This window comes from Anolis sagrei, chromosome X (assembly GCF_037176765.1).
Source record: "Anolis sagrei isolate rAnoSag1 chromosome X, rAnoSag1.mat, whole genome shotgun sequence".
Classification (NCBI taxonomy): domain Eukaryota; kingdom Metazoa; phylum Chordata; class Lepidosauria; order Squamata; family Dactyloidae; genus Anolis; species Anolis sagrei.
In genome coordinates, this window is record NC_090034.1 from 79,608,330 (window position 1) to 79,626,207 (window position 17,878).

At 45.6% G+C, this 17,878-nt stretch overlaps 1 protein-coding gene across 1 annotated transcript in view; it reads right to left on the bottom strand.

The window, feature by feature from the left end:
- Positions 1-12,195, bottom strand: part of ASAP3 (ArfGAP with SH3 domain, ankyrin repeat and PH domain 3) — a 113,360-nt gene extending 101,165 nt beyond the window's left edge. Inside the window, exon 1 of the mRNA XM_060784246.2 lies at positions 11,877-12,195. Coding sequence (XP_060640229.2) covers positions 11,877-11,993 — 117 coding nt within the window. The 5' untranslated portion in view covers positions 11,994-12,195. The remainder of the gene's footprint in view (positions 1-11,876) is intronic.
- Between the last annotated feature and the right edge of the window lie 5,683 nt (positions 12,196-17,878).

Sequence of the window (17,878 nt, forward strand, 5' to 3'; positions counted from 1 at the left end):
ATCTGCCCTTGCGCTGTGGTACTCTGCTGCTGAGTACGCATGCCCAGTGTGGAACACATCTCCCCACACTAAAACAGTGGATGTGGCTCTTAATGAGACATGCCGCATTATCACAGGGTGCCTGCGCCCTACAACACCGGAGAAATTACACTGCTTAGCTGGTATTGCACCACCTGACATCCGCTGGGAAGTAGCAGCCAATAGTGAAAGGACCAAGGCAGGACATCTCCAGCATATCCCTTGTTTGGGTATCAGCCAGCACGTCAACGACTTAAATCAAGACATAGTTTTCTAAGATCTACAGAGACACTCGCCGGAACACCTCAGCAAGCAAGAGTCCAAAAGTGGCAGGCTCAAACCCAGAACCTCAACCAATGGCTGATACCAAATGAGAGACTCCCCCCTGGGCACACAGAAAACTGGACAACTTGGAAGGCGCTGAACAGACTGCGCTCTGGCACCACGAGATGCAGAGCCAACCTCAGGAAATGGGGCTACAAAGTGGAATCCTCGACATGCGAGTGTGGAGAAGAGCAAACCACTGCCCACCTGCTTCAATGCAACCTGAGCCCTGACACATGCACAATGGAGGACCTTCTTGCAGCAACACCAGAAGCACTCCAAGTGGCCAGATACTGGTCAAAGGACATTTAATCAACTACCAAACTCACAAATTTTGTATTTTTCTGTTTTTGTTTTTTGGGGGATTTTTGGTTTGTTTTTTTGCTTTGTTCTGTTAGAAATGTAATATAATCGACTGGTTGCACTGACACGATAAATAAAACCCCTCCAAAAGGATCAGAACTGTTGTATCCTAGTGTTCTGAGTTACAGCCAGAAGGATACCTGGGTCAATAGCATCAAACAATCCGGCAGAAATAAGATGGACACTTTTCTACAGTCACCTTGGTTTGCAATGCATTTTCCCCAGCATTGTACCAATGCTATTAACAAAAAATATGTTTGATTGAACATGTAGTCACTGATGTACGACCCTCATCCTCCCATGAAAGTCTTCTTCTCCTTAAAGCTTCTGAGAGAGGTCCAAAAAGGTGTAAATCAGTTGGTGCTAAATCTGCACTATATCATAAATTATTCTACCAGAGATAATCCCAGAACACCTTATGCCCACAAAAAGTGTGAGACAGAATGCTATTCCCCTCTGGCGCAATTTATAAATTTTGCAGCCATCGACACCACAGCATAACAACTGCAAGGTCCGCCAGCTTGCCAAACAAACTAGTCACATGATACTCTCGGATGCAACCAATTCCAAGTATTCTCGCCCTCACTGTTTCCAATATCTATACATATAATAAGAGGTAGGTAGGATGTAGGGCGGACGTGTTTGTGGCAGCTTTCTGATTGGCTGCCACTGCGGTGCTATTTGCATATGGTCTCTGATTGGCCAACCTCAACAGGACCCCCTGGTGGCGAAGACAGTTAATGAGAGAAACGGAGACATGATAGAGGGAAATTTGCATATGGTCTCTGGCCAGACTCAATTCCAAGATTCCGAGAGGACAAAGAGATGAAAGGAAAAGGCCAGATGCTGTGTCAGAAAATTACCAATAAAGACCAAACTTGGCACACAGAGCCCCCATGACCCACTCTACAGCCTACTGCAGTTTGGAGGAGGATGGACCATGGATGATGGGACTTCCAGTCCCATCACTCACTTTCTGAGACCGCTGTTGACCTCATCCAATGACTGATCAGGACCAAACTTGGCACATAGACCTCTCATGACCCACTTTACGTCCTGGTGTGGTTTGGCTGGGGATGGACCGTGGATTATGGGACTTGCAGTACCTTTGCTCAATTCCTGAGACCACTGCAACCCACATCCAATTACCGATAAAGACCAAACTTGGCACACTGAGTCTCCGTGACGCACTCTACACCCTGGTGCAGTTTGGAGGATGCACCATGGACGATGGGACTTGCAATACCTGCACTCCCCTCCTAAGACCATTACAACTGCCAGCAATGATGGATCAGGATCACAATTAACACAGAGAGCCCGCATGACCCACTCTACATCCTGGTGCGGTTTGGAAGAATTTGACAATGGATGATGGGACTTGCAGTCACTTCACTCACTTCCTGAGACCACTGAGACCCTCGCCAATGACTGATCAAGACCAAACTTGGCACACAGAGTCCCCATGACCCACTCTACATCATGCTGCTGTTTGGAGGAGGGTGGACCATGGATGATGGGACTTCAAGTACCTTCACTCACTTCCTGAAAACAATGCAGCCGTTATCCAATGACCAATAAAGACTAAACTTGGCATACAAAACCACCATTACCCACTTTCTCTAATAACCCGGGCAGCGCCGGGTCCCCAAGCTAGTATATAAATAAAAATGTAATGTTAGTTTGTGGGATTAATATAACTCAAAAACCACTGGGCGAATTAACACCAAATTTGGACACAATACACTTATCAGGCCAACGAGTGAACATCACTCATAAAAACACTGAAAAACACAGTAGAAGAGACTTAAAGGCCAAAAAAAATTACATTACAACACATGCGCAAAACCACATATATACACATATATACACACACAAAACACAAATACACAGACTGGGCCACAGTAACGCATGATAGGGGACAGCTAGTCTATATAAATAAAAATGTAACATTCGTTTGTGGGATTGACATAACTCAAAAACCACTGGACAAATTGCCGCCAAATTTAGCCACAAGACACCTACTAACCCAATGAGTGAACATCACTAAAAAAAAATTGAGTTTGTCATTTGGGTGTTGTAGTTTCTGGGGTTTATAGTTCACCTACAATCAAAGAGCATTCTGAACTCCGCCAATAATGGAATTGAACCAAAGATGGCACACAGGACTTGACCAACAGAAAATACTGGAAGGGTTTGGTGGGCATTGACCTTGAGTTTGGGAGTTGTAGTACACCTACATCCAGAGAGCACTGTGGATTCAAACAATGGTGGATCTGGACCAAACTTGGCATGAATATTCCATATGCCCAACTAGGAACACAGATGGAGCTTGGAGGAAATAGACTTGACATTTGGGAGTTGTAATTACTGGGATTTATAGTTCACCTACAATCAAAAAGCATTCTGAACCCCACGAATGACTTGCTAGACTTGCTTCAATAGAGAATACCATTAAGCACATGAACATCTATTATATTATCATATTATTATATCTTCTATATATAAAATGCTCTGTGCATAATGGGTACCTTAAAAACAAAAGAACCAATGAACGAAATCACACCAAATTTGGCAACAAAAGTCTCACTACACAAGGAGTGACCATCACTCAAAAAATTATGATTTTGTCATTTGGGAGTTGTAGTTGCTGGGATTTATAGTTCACCTACAATCAAAGAGCATTCTGAACTCCATCAACAATGAAATTGAACCAAACTTGGCACACAGAACTCCCTTGACCAACAGAAAATACTGGAAGGGTTTGGTGGGCATTGACCTTGAGTTTGGAAGCTGTAGTTCACCTATATCCAGAGAGCACTGTGGACTCAAACAATGATGGATCTGGACCAAAATTGGCACAAGCACTCAATACACCCAAATATGAACACAGATGGAGATTGGGGGAAATAGACCTTGACATTTGGGAGTTGTAGTTACTGGGATTTATAGTTCACCTACAATCAAGGAACATTCCAAACCTCACCAACGATGGAATTGGGCCAAACATCCCACACAAAAACCCCATGACCAACAGGAAATACTGTGTTTCCTGGTGGTCTTTGGGGACCCTTCTGACACCCCCCCTGGTGACCCCCACCCCCTTGGTGTATTGACTTCCCAGGTTGAGAAATGCTGCCTTAAGGCCATCCAGTCCAGCTCCCTTCACCAGGGCAACAAAACAAAGCCCTCCTGACAAAGGGCCATCCAGCCATTCACACACACACATATATGTATATGACAGATGCAGTATCAAAGATTTCAAAGGGACCCCTAAAGAAGGACAATGATATGTTACATGTTCCAGAGTAGGCAAACCAGACAATCTCCACATCAACAGGACTATGAGGACCTAGAATCACGAAGAATGAAAGAACTGCAAGGACAGTTTATTCCAAAGCTCCGCCATGAAATACTGTTTACCCTCAAGCATAAAGACATTACATATATTAGAAACCAACACGTTCTCATTACTTCATTTCCAGATCACCAGATGGGCCACAGCAACGCGTGGCAGGGGACAGCTAGTAGATATATATGATTCACACACACACAGAGATATAGTATCATAGATTTGAAAGGGACCCCTAAAGAAGGATAATTATATGTTGCACGTTCCAGAGGAGGCAAACCAGACAATCTCCACATCAACACTGACAAAGGAACAACAAGAAATACTAAGTTCTTGTGGGTTTTTTCGGGCTATGTGGCCATGTTCTAGAGGCATTTCTCCTGACGTCTCCTGACCCTTTTTCCCCAGTTCCAACAGACCTCACCTCTGAGGATGCTTGTCATAGATGCAGGTGAAACGTCAAGAGAAATGCCTCTAGAATATGGCCATATAGCCCGAAAAAACCCACAAGAACTTAGTGATTCCAGCCATGAAAGCCTTCGACAATACATTGAACAATAAATACTGTTTACCCACAAGAATAAATTACATATATTAGAAACCAACACCTTCTCATTACTTTATTTTCCAGATCACCAGACTGGGCCACAGCAACGAGTGGCAAGGGACCGCTAGTTTTTTATATTTCCCTTTTTCAGAGGAGACTGTGAGGACCTAGAATCACGAAGAATGAAAGAACTGCAAGGACAGTTTATTCCAAAGCTCCGCCATGAAATCTAGCCATCATGTTTTCCTTTGCATTTTTTATTTTAACCTCACTATACTCCTGTGAGGTAGGTTCAATTGAAACCAGTACAAAATAACCTTCATGGTAAGTGGTGGGTTTGGATCCTGGTCCTTCTGGAGATGTATCCCGCCCACAAGGCTATACCACTCAAGGTGAAATCTTCAGTCTAACACTAGAATCAGTCAACCTTTTGACTAACCTGATATATAGCAGCAAGCCAGGGCAAATATTTCCTCTGAAGCAATACAAACAAAAGGTCGGATTACATGTAAACAGAGGAAATGTTAGCCTCAGGTTTGATAAGATTAGGTTCAAGTCCCAACTGAGCCACAAAGTTTGCAGGGTGACCTTAGACCACGCATGGGCAAACTTGGCCCCTCCAGGTGTTTTGGACTTCAACAGTGTACCGGCTGTTGGGAATTGTGGGAGTTGAAGTCCAAAACACCTGGAGGGTCCAAGTTCACCCATGCCTGCCTTAGACCAAGCACATACTGCTGGCCGACACTACTTCATAGGACCACAATGAAAATTACATTGGGGAACCTAGAACAGGAAAGACAGACCATCAATTCAATAACATCAATACTATCACAACAATATCCTAAACAATTAAAACACATCATATACAGCAACAAAATCAAACAATCATTAACAATTCATAACGCCTCAATATGAAATCAGAATCCGTTCTCGTAATCCTTGTGCCATTCCTGAGATCAAATTTTACCGCCCTCCTATATGAGAACAGGGTTGTGTTTCCCCTGCACCACTTCTGTCTTTGTAGTCTCACAGAAAAAAATCTGCTGAAAGATCTCCATTTAAAGCTGCGCCCAGAATTTGAACCACGAGCGAGAAGGGAAATGCACTGTCGATATGCATAATGGCACAAAACTAGGAAGAACACCTCCGTTACAGGGAGAGTCCTGATCTCTGAATGGCATGTCCTCAACTCATGCTATCCAAGCACACTGGACTAGGACTCCTATCATCCCCAACCGACATGTATCAGGAGAATACGTTTTGCAGCCTGAAATAGGAAGTGCCTCCTACCCCCCAATCAAACTGCATAATATTTGGTTGACCAAACGAATGTGGCAACTGTCTTTCCTGTTAGACAGTTGCTGCATAATAGTAGACAAATTATGGCAACAGCCCTTTCCAGAAGCAGCAGCAAAATCCATTCAAACGCAAAACTCAACAAAAACTTTAAATTCCAAAGAAAGTGACTTAAGGATGTAAACACTCCAGTTAAAAAAAATGGAAAGATGCCTGCCGTTCAACTATTTGAAATGGGAAACAAAAATGTCACAAGGACAGAGAATATAACCAACAAGACAGGACATCAAAATACATGTTGAATGCATGCTGTTGGCGATATTTCAAAGGGACTTGCCAAACCTCTTCCGGGTATCCCTTCCCTAAGAAAATCCTATGATATTCATGGAGTCATGAGTCAGCAGGTGACTTGAAGGCAGGTACACACACAAGCATTTGGATGTTTGACTATATAGCTTTGTGTGTGTGTGTAAGTCAGGTACGGATAGCTTTCGGTAGCATAGGGAAGGGTGAACATCCCCTGCGGTATTTCCTTTGCTGTCTGTTTCCCCTCTTCAGAAGATTTTGCTTCCCTTTCTGTCCCTGTGAGAATTGTATTCTGGAAAATGTGGCTTGCTGTGGAAATAAAGATTGGGGATAAAGCTTCAGTGGAGACCCCGTTTCCCCATGATAATAATCACTCTCCCAGGAGTGGATTTCCCTTCTTTCCAAGGCCCCTTCCACACAGATGTATAAACTCCACACTGAACTGGATTATCTGGAAGTGTGAACTCGGATAACCCTGTTCAAGGCAGATATTGTGGATTTTCTGCCTTGATATTCTGGGTTATATGGTTGTGCAGAAGGGCCCCGAGAGGGAGATTTCTTTCTCTTCTTGTGGTCTCAATCGAGTTCTTAACTAGGAGTTGTCGGATGTTTGAAACTTAGGGACTGGCTGTATGTGTGTGTGTGTGTGTGTGTGTGTGTGTATGAGACAGAGATAGTATCCTAGATTTGGAAGGGAGCCCCAAAGGCCATCCAGTCCAGCCCTGTTCTTAACTAGGAGTCATTTGTAAGTCGGATGTTTATAACTCAGGGACTGCCTGTATGTTTGTATGTATACACACACATGCACACACACACACACACATATGTGTGTGTATAACAAAAAAGATCTGGAAGGGGCCCCCAAAGGCCATCCAGTCCAGCCCTGTTCTTAACTAGGAGTCATTTGTAAGTCGGATGTTTGTAACTCAGGGACTGCCTGTATGTTAGTATGTATATACACACATGCACATGCACACTCACACCCCCACATATATATATGGGGGTTTGTATAACAAAAAAGATCTGCAAGGGAGTCCCAAAGGCCATCCAGTCCAGCCCTGTTCTTAACTAGGAGTCATTTGTAAGTCAGATGTTTGTAACTTGGGGACTGCCTGGATATTTATATGTATACCCACACGTGCACACTCACACCCACACCCACACACATATATATCTGTGCTGTGTATATATAACAAAAAGATCTGGAAGGGAGCCCCAAAGGCCATCCAGGCCAGCCCTGTTCTTAACTAGGAGTCATTTGTAAGTCGGATGTTTGTAACTCAGGGACTGCCTGTATGTATACACACACATGCACATGCACATGCACACTCACACCCACACACCCACATATATGTGTGTGTGTGTGTGTGTGTATAACAAAAAAGATCTGGAAGGGAGTCCCAAAGGTCATCCAGTCCACCCCATTCTTAGCAATTGTTTGTAAGTTGGATGTTTGTAATTTGGGGACTGCCTGTATGTACGTATACACACACGTGTGTGTGTTTGTGTGTGTGTGTGTGTATACAGCAGAGTCTCACTTATCCAACCTTAGCTCATCCAACCTTCTGTATTTTCCAACGCAATCTGTCTCCCGCCCAGATCCACAGCTGTTTCAATACATGGCGATGTTTTGGTGCTAAATTCGTAAATACAGTAATTACTCCATCCTGTTGCTGTGTACTGAACTGCTTTTTCTGTCCATTTGTTGTAAAACAGGATGTTTTGGTACTCAGTTTGCAAAATCATACCGTAATTTGACGTTTCATAGGGTTTTCCTTCATCCCTCCTTATTATCCGACATTTTCGCTGATCCAACGTTTAGGTTGGATAAGTGAGACTCTACTGTATATATATATGAGATAGAGGTAAATGTCCTAGATCTGGAAGGGACCCTCAAAGGCCACCCAGTCCAACCCCGTTCTGAACTAGGAGTGCCGCAGGGTTTCATCCTGGGCCCAGTCCTGTTCAACATCTTTATTAATGACTTAGAAGATGGCTTAGTAGGCAGGATCATCAAGTTTGCAGATGACACCAAATTGGGAGGGGTAGCCAATACTCCAGGAGACAAAAGCAGAATTCAAAACAATCTGAACAGATTAAAGAGATGGACCAAAACTAACAAAATGAAGTTCAACAGTGACAAATGCAAGATACTCCACTTAGGCAGAAAAAACGAAATGCAAAGATACAGAATGGGGGACGCATGGCTCGAGAGCAGTATGTGTGAAAAAGATCTTGGGGTCCTCATGGACAAGCCAACAATGTGATGCAACAGCAAAAAAAGCCAATAGGATTTTGGCCTGCATCAATAGGAGCATAGTGTCTAGATCTAGGGAAGTCATGCTACCCCTCTAGTCTGCCTTGGTTGGACCACACCTGGAATATTGTGTCCAATTCTGGGCACCACAATTCAAGAGAGATATTGACAAGCTGGAATGTGTCCAGAGGAGGGAGACTAAAATAATCAAGGGTCTGGAGAACAAGCCCTATGAGGAGTGGCTTAAAGAGCTGGCATGTTTAGCCTGAAGAAGAGAAGGCTGAGAGGAGACATGATAGCCATGTATAAATACGTGAGAAGAACTCACAGGGTGGAGGAAGCAAGCTTGTTTTCTGCTGCCCTAGAGACTAGGATGCAATGAAACAATGGCTTCAAACTACAAGAAAGGAGAACATTAGGAAGAACTTCCTGACTGTGAAAACCGTTCAGCAGTGGAACTCTCTGCCCCAGAGTGTGGTGGAGGCTCCTTCTTTGGAAGCTTTTAAACAGAGGCTGGATGGCCATCTGTCAGGGGTGCTTTGAATACAATTTTCCTGCTTCTTGGCAGAATGGGGTTGGACTGGATGGCCCATGAGGTCTCTCCCAACTCTATGATCCTATGAAATATGTGAGAGGAAGTCATAAGCAAGAGGGAACAAGCTTGTTTTCTGATTAGGAAGAACTTCCTGACTGTGAGAGCCGTTCAGCAGTGGAACTCTCTGCCGCGGAGTGTGGTGGGGGCTCCTTCTTTGGAAGCTTTTAAACAGAGGCTGGATGGCCATCTGTCAGGGGTGCTTTGTATGCAATGTTCCTGCTTCTTGGCAGAATGGGGTTGGACTGGATGGCCAATGAGGTCTCTTCCAACTCTATGATCCTATGAAATATGTGAGAGAAAGTCATAAGGAAGAGGGAGCAAGCTTGTTTTCTGCTTCCCTGGAGACAAGCGTGTCTGGTGGGGACGAGCAACAGGGCCTTCTCGGTGGTGGCCCCGCGACTCTGGAACTCTCTCCCACTGGAGATCAGAACCACCCCTTCTTTCCTGACATTCAGGAAACAGGTGAAGACGTGGTTATGGAGACAGGCATTCGATGAGTGAGCTAACACCCTGAGATATGGATGGAAGATGATGTGCAATCGATTTTAGAATGACGACTGACCATTGTAGTTATTGAATATATTTGCTGTTTTAATGTGTTATTGTAATATGAATTGTGTTGTTTGACTGACTATATGTGATTTTATGGTTGGAAACCGGTCTGAGTCCCTCAAAAGAGGTGAGAAGGTCGGTATACAAAAGTTTTAAATAAATATAATACATAAATAAACATTAGGAAGAACTTCCTGACTGTGAGAGCCGTTCAGCAGTGGAACTCTCTGCCCCAGAGTGTGGTGGAGGCTCCTTCTTTGGAAGCTTTTAAACAGGGGCTGGATGGCCATCTGTCAGGGGTGCTTTGAATGCAATTTTCCTGCTTCTTGGCAGAATGGGGTTGGACTGGATGGCCAATGAGGTCTCTTCCAACTCTATTATCCTATGAAATATGTGAGAGTAAGTCATAAGCAAGAGGGAGCAAGCTTGTTTTCTGATTAGGAAGAACTTCCTGACTGTGAGAGCAGTTCAGCAGTGGAACTCTCTGCTGCGGAGTGTGGTGGGGGCTCCTTCTTTGGAAGCTTTTAAACAGAGGCTGGATGGCCATGTGTCAGGGGTGCTTTGAATGCAATTTTCCTGCTTCTTGGCAGGGGGTTGGACTGGATGGCCAATGAGATCTCTTCCAACTCTATGATCCTATAGATATTGACAAACTGGAATGTGTCCAGAGAAGGGTGACTCAAACGATCAAGGGTTTGGAGAACAAGCATTATGGGGAGCGGCTTAAAGAGCTGGCCATGTTTAGACTGTAGAAGAGAAGGCTGAGAGGAGACATGATAGCCATGTATAAATAAGTGATAGGAAGTCATAGGGAAGAGGGAGCAAGCTTGCTTTCTGCTGCCCTGGAGATTAGGACGCAATGAAACAATGGCTTCAAACTACAAGAAAGGAGAACACGAGGAAGAATTTCCTGACTGTGAGAGCCGTTCAGCAGTGGAACTCTCTGCCCCGGAGTGTGGTGGGGGCTCCTTCTTTGGAAGCTTTTAAACAGAGGCTGGATGGCCATCTGTCAGGGGTGATTTGAATGCAATTTTCCTGCTTCTTGGCAGAATGGGGTTGGACTGGATGGCCAATGAGGTCTCTTCCAATTCTATTATCCTATGAAATATGTGAGAGGAAGTCATAAGGAAGAGGAAGCAAGTTTGTTTTCTGCTTCCCTGGAGACTAGGATGTGGAACAATGGCTTCAAAGTACAAGAAAGGAGAACATTAGGAAGAACTTCCTGACTGTGAGAGCTGTTCAGCAGTGGAACTCTCTGCCCCGGAGTGTGGTGGAGGCTCCTTCTTTGGCGGCTTTCAAGCAGAGGCTGGATGGCCATCTGTCGGGGGTGCTTTGAATGCAATTTTCCTGCTTCTTGGCAGAATGGGGTCGGACTGGATGGCCCATGAGGTCTCTCCCAACTCTATATCCTATAGATATTGACAAACTGGAATGTGTCCAGAGGAGGGCAACTCAAACGATCAAAGGTTTGGAGAACAAGCCCTATGAGGAGTGGCTTAAAGAGCTGGGCATGTTCAGCCTGGAGAAGAGGAGACATGATAGCCATGTATAAATACGTGGATGGCCATCTGGCAAGGGTGCTTTGAATGCAATTTTCCTGCTTCTTGGCAGAATGGGGTTGGACTGGATGGCCCATGAGATCTCTTCCAATTCTATGATCCTATGAAATATGTGAGAGAAAGTCATAAGGAAGAGGGAGCAAGCTTGTTTTCTGCTGCACTGGAGACAATGGCTTCAAACTACAAGGAAGGAGAACATTAGGAAGAACTTCCTGACTGTGTGAGCTTTTAAACAGAGGCTGGATGGCCATCTGTCAGGGGTGCTTTGAATGCAATTTTCCTGCTTCTTGGCAGAATGGGGTTGGACTAGATGGCCCATGAGGTCTCTTCCAACTCTTTGATCCTATGAAATATGTGAGAGGAAGTCATAAGCAAGAGGGAACAAGCTTGTTTTCTGATTAGGAAGAACTTCCTGACTGTGAGAGCCGTTCAGCAGTGGAACTCTCTGCCGCGGAGTGTGGTAGAGGCTCCTTCTTTGGCAGCTTTTAAACAGAGGCTGGATGGCCATCTGTCGGGGGTGCTTTGAATGCAATTTTCCTGCTTCTTGGTAGAATGGGGTTGGACTGGATGACCCATGAGGTCTCTCCCAACTCTAGGATTCCTTTGCAAGCCAGGTGCCTGCAACTCTGGGACTTCTTGTGTGTGTGTCCGTCTATGTTTGTGAGCGAGGGCGCGTGCGTGAGATGCGGCGGGGTCCCGCCAAGGCATACCTGGTCGAGGGCGGCGGCGCCGGTGCGGCACTTGGTCATCTTGGCCGGGAAGCCGGAGCCTGAGTCCTCCTCCGCCGCCAGCGCCACGAACTCGGCCAGGCTGAGCTGCTCGGGCATCGCGGACGGAGGAGGGAAGAGAGAGGGGCCCTTCCTGCTTGCCTGCCTGCCTTCCTTTCCGCTTCACATCCCCGCTCGCTCCCCGCCTCCTCCCGCCTCTCTCTCTCTCTCCTACTTTCCTTCCTTCCTTCTTACTTTCTTTCTGTCTCTTTCTCTCCCTTCTTCTTCTGGGCTTCACTGCTTGCAAGGCAGTCACGTGGGGAGGAGGAGGAGGAGGAGGAGGAGGAGGAGGAGGAGGAGGAGGAGGAGGCAGACCTCTCTGGCCCAGAGCCCAGCCAAGCCTGGGGTGGACCCTCCTCCTCCTCCGCCTCCTCCTCCTCCTATCACTAGTATTACTATTTATTTTGTACTAGCCATCCCCTGCCAGGCGTTGCTGTTGCTGTGGCCCAATCTGGTCATCTGGAAAATAAAGTAATGACAAAGTGTTGGTTTCTAATATATGTGAATTCATTATGCTTGTGGGTAAACACTATTTCTTGTTGTTTCTTTGTCAGTGTTGATGTGGAGATTGCTTGGTTTGCCTACTCTGGAACATGCAACATATAATTGCCCCTTCTTCAGGGGTCCCTTTCAAATCTATGATACTATATCATAGTCCAACGCTCGGCAGCCATGATTTTAACAGGAGCGGAGCGCAGGGAGCATACAACCCCCCTGTTGCGCCAACTCCACTGGCTACCGATCTGCTACCGGGCTGAATTCAAAGTGCTGGCGTTGGCCTTTAAAGCCCTAAATGGTTCCGGCCCAAGCTACCTATCCGACTGCATCTCTGCCTATGAACCCACCAGGACTTTGAGATCTTCTGGGGAGGCCCTGCTCTCAATCCCGCCTGCTTCTCAAGCTCGGCTGGCGGGGACGAGAGATAGGGCCTTCTCAGTGGTGGCTCCTCGGCTGTGGAACGCCCTTCCTACGGACATTAGACTAGCACCATCTCTAATGGTATTCCGCAAAAAAGTGAAGACCTGGCTATTTGAGCAGGCGTTCGAATAATTAGTGCAATGATTGGTTAATGAACACTGGAATGGAACAATGGATGACGAATCTGGAACATGTTTTTGATGACGAGACGACAGTGAATGGGTATTGTAGTAACTTTATTAATTGTGTAATGTGTTAGGTTGTTAACTGTTTCTATACTGTAGCACTGAATTTTTGCTGTTCGTATTTGTTGTGAACCGCTGTGAGTCGCCTTCGGGCTGAGAACAGGGGTATATAAGTAAGGTAAATAAATAAATAAATAAATAATATATCTGTGTGTTTGTGAATCATATCTATCTATATGTATGGCTGGATGCAGAGGCGGCCCTAGGTAATTTTCAAAGGTAAGCAAACAGTATTTTGGCGCCCCCCCCCCCCCCAACCAATCATTGATATATATTTTCTGTTCGTCGTGGGAGTTCTCTGTGCCATATTTGGTTCAATTCCATCATTGGTGGAGTTCAGAATGCTCTTTGATTGTAGGTGAACTATACATCCCAGTAACTACACTTGCCGCACTTGCTCCCTTGCCTGGCCCACTTTGGGTCCGGAGGCGTGCCTGAAGACCCCAGCATGCGCACCAAAAGTCACCTCTTCTCCTGACTTTCTCCTCAGCCATTGGAACCAAGAGAGAGAGAGAGTGCCCCTCCAGCTGGAGGTATCTCCCACCTCCGCTCCCTCCTTTGTTTTTGCATCTACCTTCAGGAAAGGTGGGCATCTCCACCTCTGTCTCTCTCTCTATCTCTCTCTCTCTTGGTCCCAATGGCTGAGGAGACCCCTGAAGAAGCGCAATTATATGTTGCATGTTCCAGAGTAGGCAAACTTTGGGTCCCGAGGCGTGCCTGAAGACCCCGGCGTGTGCACCAAAAGTCACCTCTTCTCCTGACTTTCTCCTCAGCCATTGGGACCAAGAGAGAGAGAGATAGAGACAGAGGTGGAGATGCCCACCTTTCCTGAAGGTAGGTGCAAAAACAAAGGAGGGAGCGGAGGTGGGAGATACCTCCAGCCGGAGGGGCTCTCTCTCTCTCTCTCTCTCTCGGTCCCAATGGCTGAAGAGAAAGTCAGGAGAAGAGGCGACTTTTGGTGCGCACGCTGGAGTCTTCAGAAACGCCTCCGGACCTGAAGCGGGCCAGACGCAGCAGCTCCGCCCCTTGGCCCACCCGCGGATCGGGGAGAGGAGAGGAGGCGGGTGGAGCGCCGGGGGATCGGGAAAGGGAGCCGGTCATGGGGAAGGGATCGAACGTGGAGAACGATTGAGCGCCGGCTCTGCTCGCACACCCAGTGGCCGGGTGGAGCTGGAACGAGAGGGGCTGGGCGAGACTCAAGGGCCTGGCCCCTTTGGGAAGAGGATCGCCCGGCAGCAAGGCAAGAAAGCCGAGGCTCCCCCGGACTGCTAGGGCTGTTGTGAGCTGAGGAGGCGCTCCTCAAGTGGCGGTCGAGGGGCGTTTACAGAGGTGCCTCTGCGCCCCTGGCAAAAAAAGTTCTGCGACCGCTTACTTCGCATAATGGATGAACCGCCCCTGGCTGGATGGCTCTTTGTCAGGAGGGCTTTGATTACGTTTTCTTGCCCTGGTGAAGGGAGTTGGACTGGATGGCCTTGAGTATTTTCTGTTGGTTATGTGAGTTCTGTGTGGGAAGTTTGCCCCAATTATGTCGTTGGTGGGGTTCAGAACGCTATTTGATTGTAGGTGAACTATAAATCCCAGTAACTACAACCCCAAATGTCAAGGTCTATTTCCCCCAAACACCATCTGTGTTCATATTTGGGCATATGCAATATTCGTGTAGAGTTTGGTCCAGATACATCAATGTTTGAGTCCACAGTACTCTCTGGATGTAAGTGAACTACAACTCCCAAACTCAAGGTGAATTAAGGTATATACTGTTCCCTGAAGGGGAGCGGGTGGGGGGAGGAGGGGTGTACAATCGTAAGACACAAGGGTAAGGTGAAGGGGAGACAGATAAGAGCATTAGGAAATTATAATGTGATGTGTGGTATGTGATATGTTTTCAGAATGTAATTTAGCAACTGAATTTCTAACAACGAGTGGGTGTGATGATATTTGTGTCGGAAAAATCTAAAAAAAAAGAGAGATTTCAAGACGGGCTCAAAGCCAACCTTAAAATCTCTGGCAGAGACATTGAGAACTGGGAAGCCCCAGCACTTGAGCTCTCCAGCTGGAGGTCAGCTGTGACCAGCAGTGCTGCAGAATTTGAAGAGGCATGAATGGAGGGTGAAAGAGAGAAACGTGCCAAGAGGAAGGTGTGTCAAGCCAACCCCGACCGAGACCGCCTCGCACCTAGAAACCAATGCCCTTGCTGTGGGAGAAGATGCAGGTCAAGAATCGGGCTCCATAGCTCCCTAGGGATCCACAAGAATACTGATCATGGAAGACTATCCTACTCATCCAACGAGGGATTGCCTAAGTAAGTAAGTAAGTAAGTATCTATATCAGGAGTCCTCAAACTAAGGCCCGGGGGCAAGATACGGCCCTCCAAGGTCATTTACCCGACCCTCACTCAGGGTCAACTTAAGTCTGAAATGACTTGAAAGCACATAACAGCAGCAATCCTACCTCATCAGCAGGCCCACACTTCCCATTGAAATACTAATAAGTTTATATTTGTTAAAATTGTTCTTCATTTTAATTATTGTATTGTTTTTCAGTGTTTTTTGCACTACAAATAAGATATGTGCAGGGTGCATAGGAATTCATTCCTTTTTTTTCAAATTATAATCCGGCTCTCCAACAATTTGAGGGACTGTGACCTGGCCCTCTGTTTAAAACGTTTGAGGAACCCTGATCTATATCTATGGATGGATGGCTCTTGTCAAAAGGGCTTTGATTATGTTTCCTTGCCCTGGTGAAGGGAGTTGAACTGGGTGACCTTAAGTATTTTCTGTTGGTCATGGGGATTCTGTGTGGGAAGTTTGCCCTAATTCTGTCGTTGGTGGGATTCAGAATGCTCTTTGATTGTAGGTGAACTATAAATCCCAGTAACTACAACTCCCAAAAGTCAAGGTCTATTTCCCCCAAACTCCATCTGTGTTCATATTTGGGCATATGGAATATTCGTGCCAAGTTTGGTCCAGGTCCATCATTGTTTCAGTTCATGGTAGTCTCTGGATATAGGTGAACTACAACTCCCAAACTCAAGGTTAATGCTCACCAAATCCTTCTAGTGTTTTCTGTTGGTCATGGGAGTCCTGTATGCCCCGGTTGGTTCAATTCTATCATGCTATTTGATTGTAGGTGAACTATAAATCCCAGCAACTACAACTCCCTGTCTATCTGTCTATTTATCTATCTATGGCTGGAGGGCTCTTTGTCAGGAGGACTTTGATTATGTTTTCTTGCCCTGGTGAAGGGAGTTGGACTGGATGGCCTTGAGTATTTTCTATTGGTCATGGGGGTTCTGTGTGGAAAGTTCGCCCTGATTCTGTCGTTTGTGGGGTTCAGAATGCTCTTTGATTGTAGGTGAACTGTTAATCCCAGTGACTACAAATCCCAAATGTCAAGGTTTATTTCCCCCAAACTCATCTGTGTTCATACTTGGGCGTATGGAATATTTGTACCAAGTTTGGTCCAGATCCTGTCATGTGTTAGCATGAGTAGCATGCAGATTGACTCTAGCCCAGTTAACTGTGTGTGTGATGAATTGGCTCATAAAAGAAAAACACACGAGACTTCGGCTTAAAGTAGAAAAGAAAAATATTGTAGTATTGGCAGCATACAAAAACAAAGTAGCAGGATTACTGTTTCCACAAAAGTAACATGAAACAATATCTTCTGAGAGATATCACTACTCAGCTGAGATAAGCAGGAATCCTTGTCCTCTTCTCATGGCTGTGTCTTCGCAGGACATCTGCAGCATAATCCCCAGCTTACACAAAGCAGAACGGCACAGAGGCATAGATGCACAATAGCATAAACGCACAATGGCAAAGAAGCTAAACACACAGTAGCTATCTTTATACACATGAAAATAATACTCTCAATTAACTCTTCAATTAACTGAAACAGCTGTAGCACAAACAGCCTTGAACCTTACAGCAACTTAAAGTTATAGCACAAACAACATTGATCCTTACAACAACTTAGATAAAGTACGTTGCAACCTCTTAGTAGCAACAGATCCATCATTGTTTGAGTCCACAGTGCTCTCTGGATGTAGGTGAACTACAACTCCCAAACTCATGGTCAGTGCCCAACTCAAGGTCAGTGTTTTCTGTTGGTCATGGGAGTCCTGTATGGCACGTTTAGTTCAATGCCATAATTGGTGGAGTTCAGAATGCTCTTTGATTGTAGGTGTACTATAAATCCCAGCAACTACAACTCCCAAATGACAAAATCATTTTTTTTGAGTGACAGACATACATTGGGTTGTTAGGTGTATGCTGTCCAAATTTGGTGTCAATTGGCCCACTGGTTTTTGAGTTCGTTTAATCCCATAAACGAACATTACATTTTTATTTATATAGACTAGCAGTCCCCTGCCAGGCGTTGCTGTTGCTGTGGCCCAGTCTGGTGATCTGGAAAATAAAGTAACGAGAAAGTGTTGGTTTCCAATGTATGTAATTTCTTTCTTCTTTCTTCTTGGGTTGTTGTAGATTTTTCAGGCTGTATGGCCATGTTCTAGAGGCATTCTCTCCTGACCTTTCACCTGCATCTTTGGCAAGCATCCTCAGAGGTAGTGAGGTCTGTTGGAACTAGGAAAAAAGGGGTTTATATATCTGTGGAATGTATTACTTCTTGTTTCTTTGTCAGCGTTGATGTGGAGACTGTCTGGTTTGCCTACTCTGGAACATGCAGCATATTATTGTACTTCTTTAGGGGTCCATTTCAAATCTATGATACTATATCTCTCTCTGTGTGTGAATCATATCTATCTATCTGTATCTATGG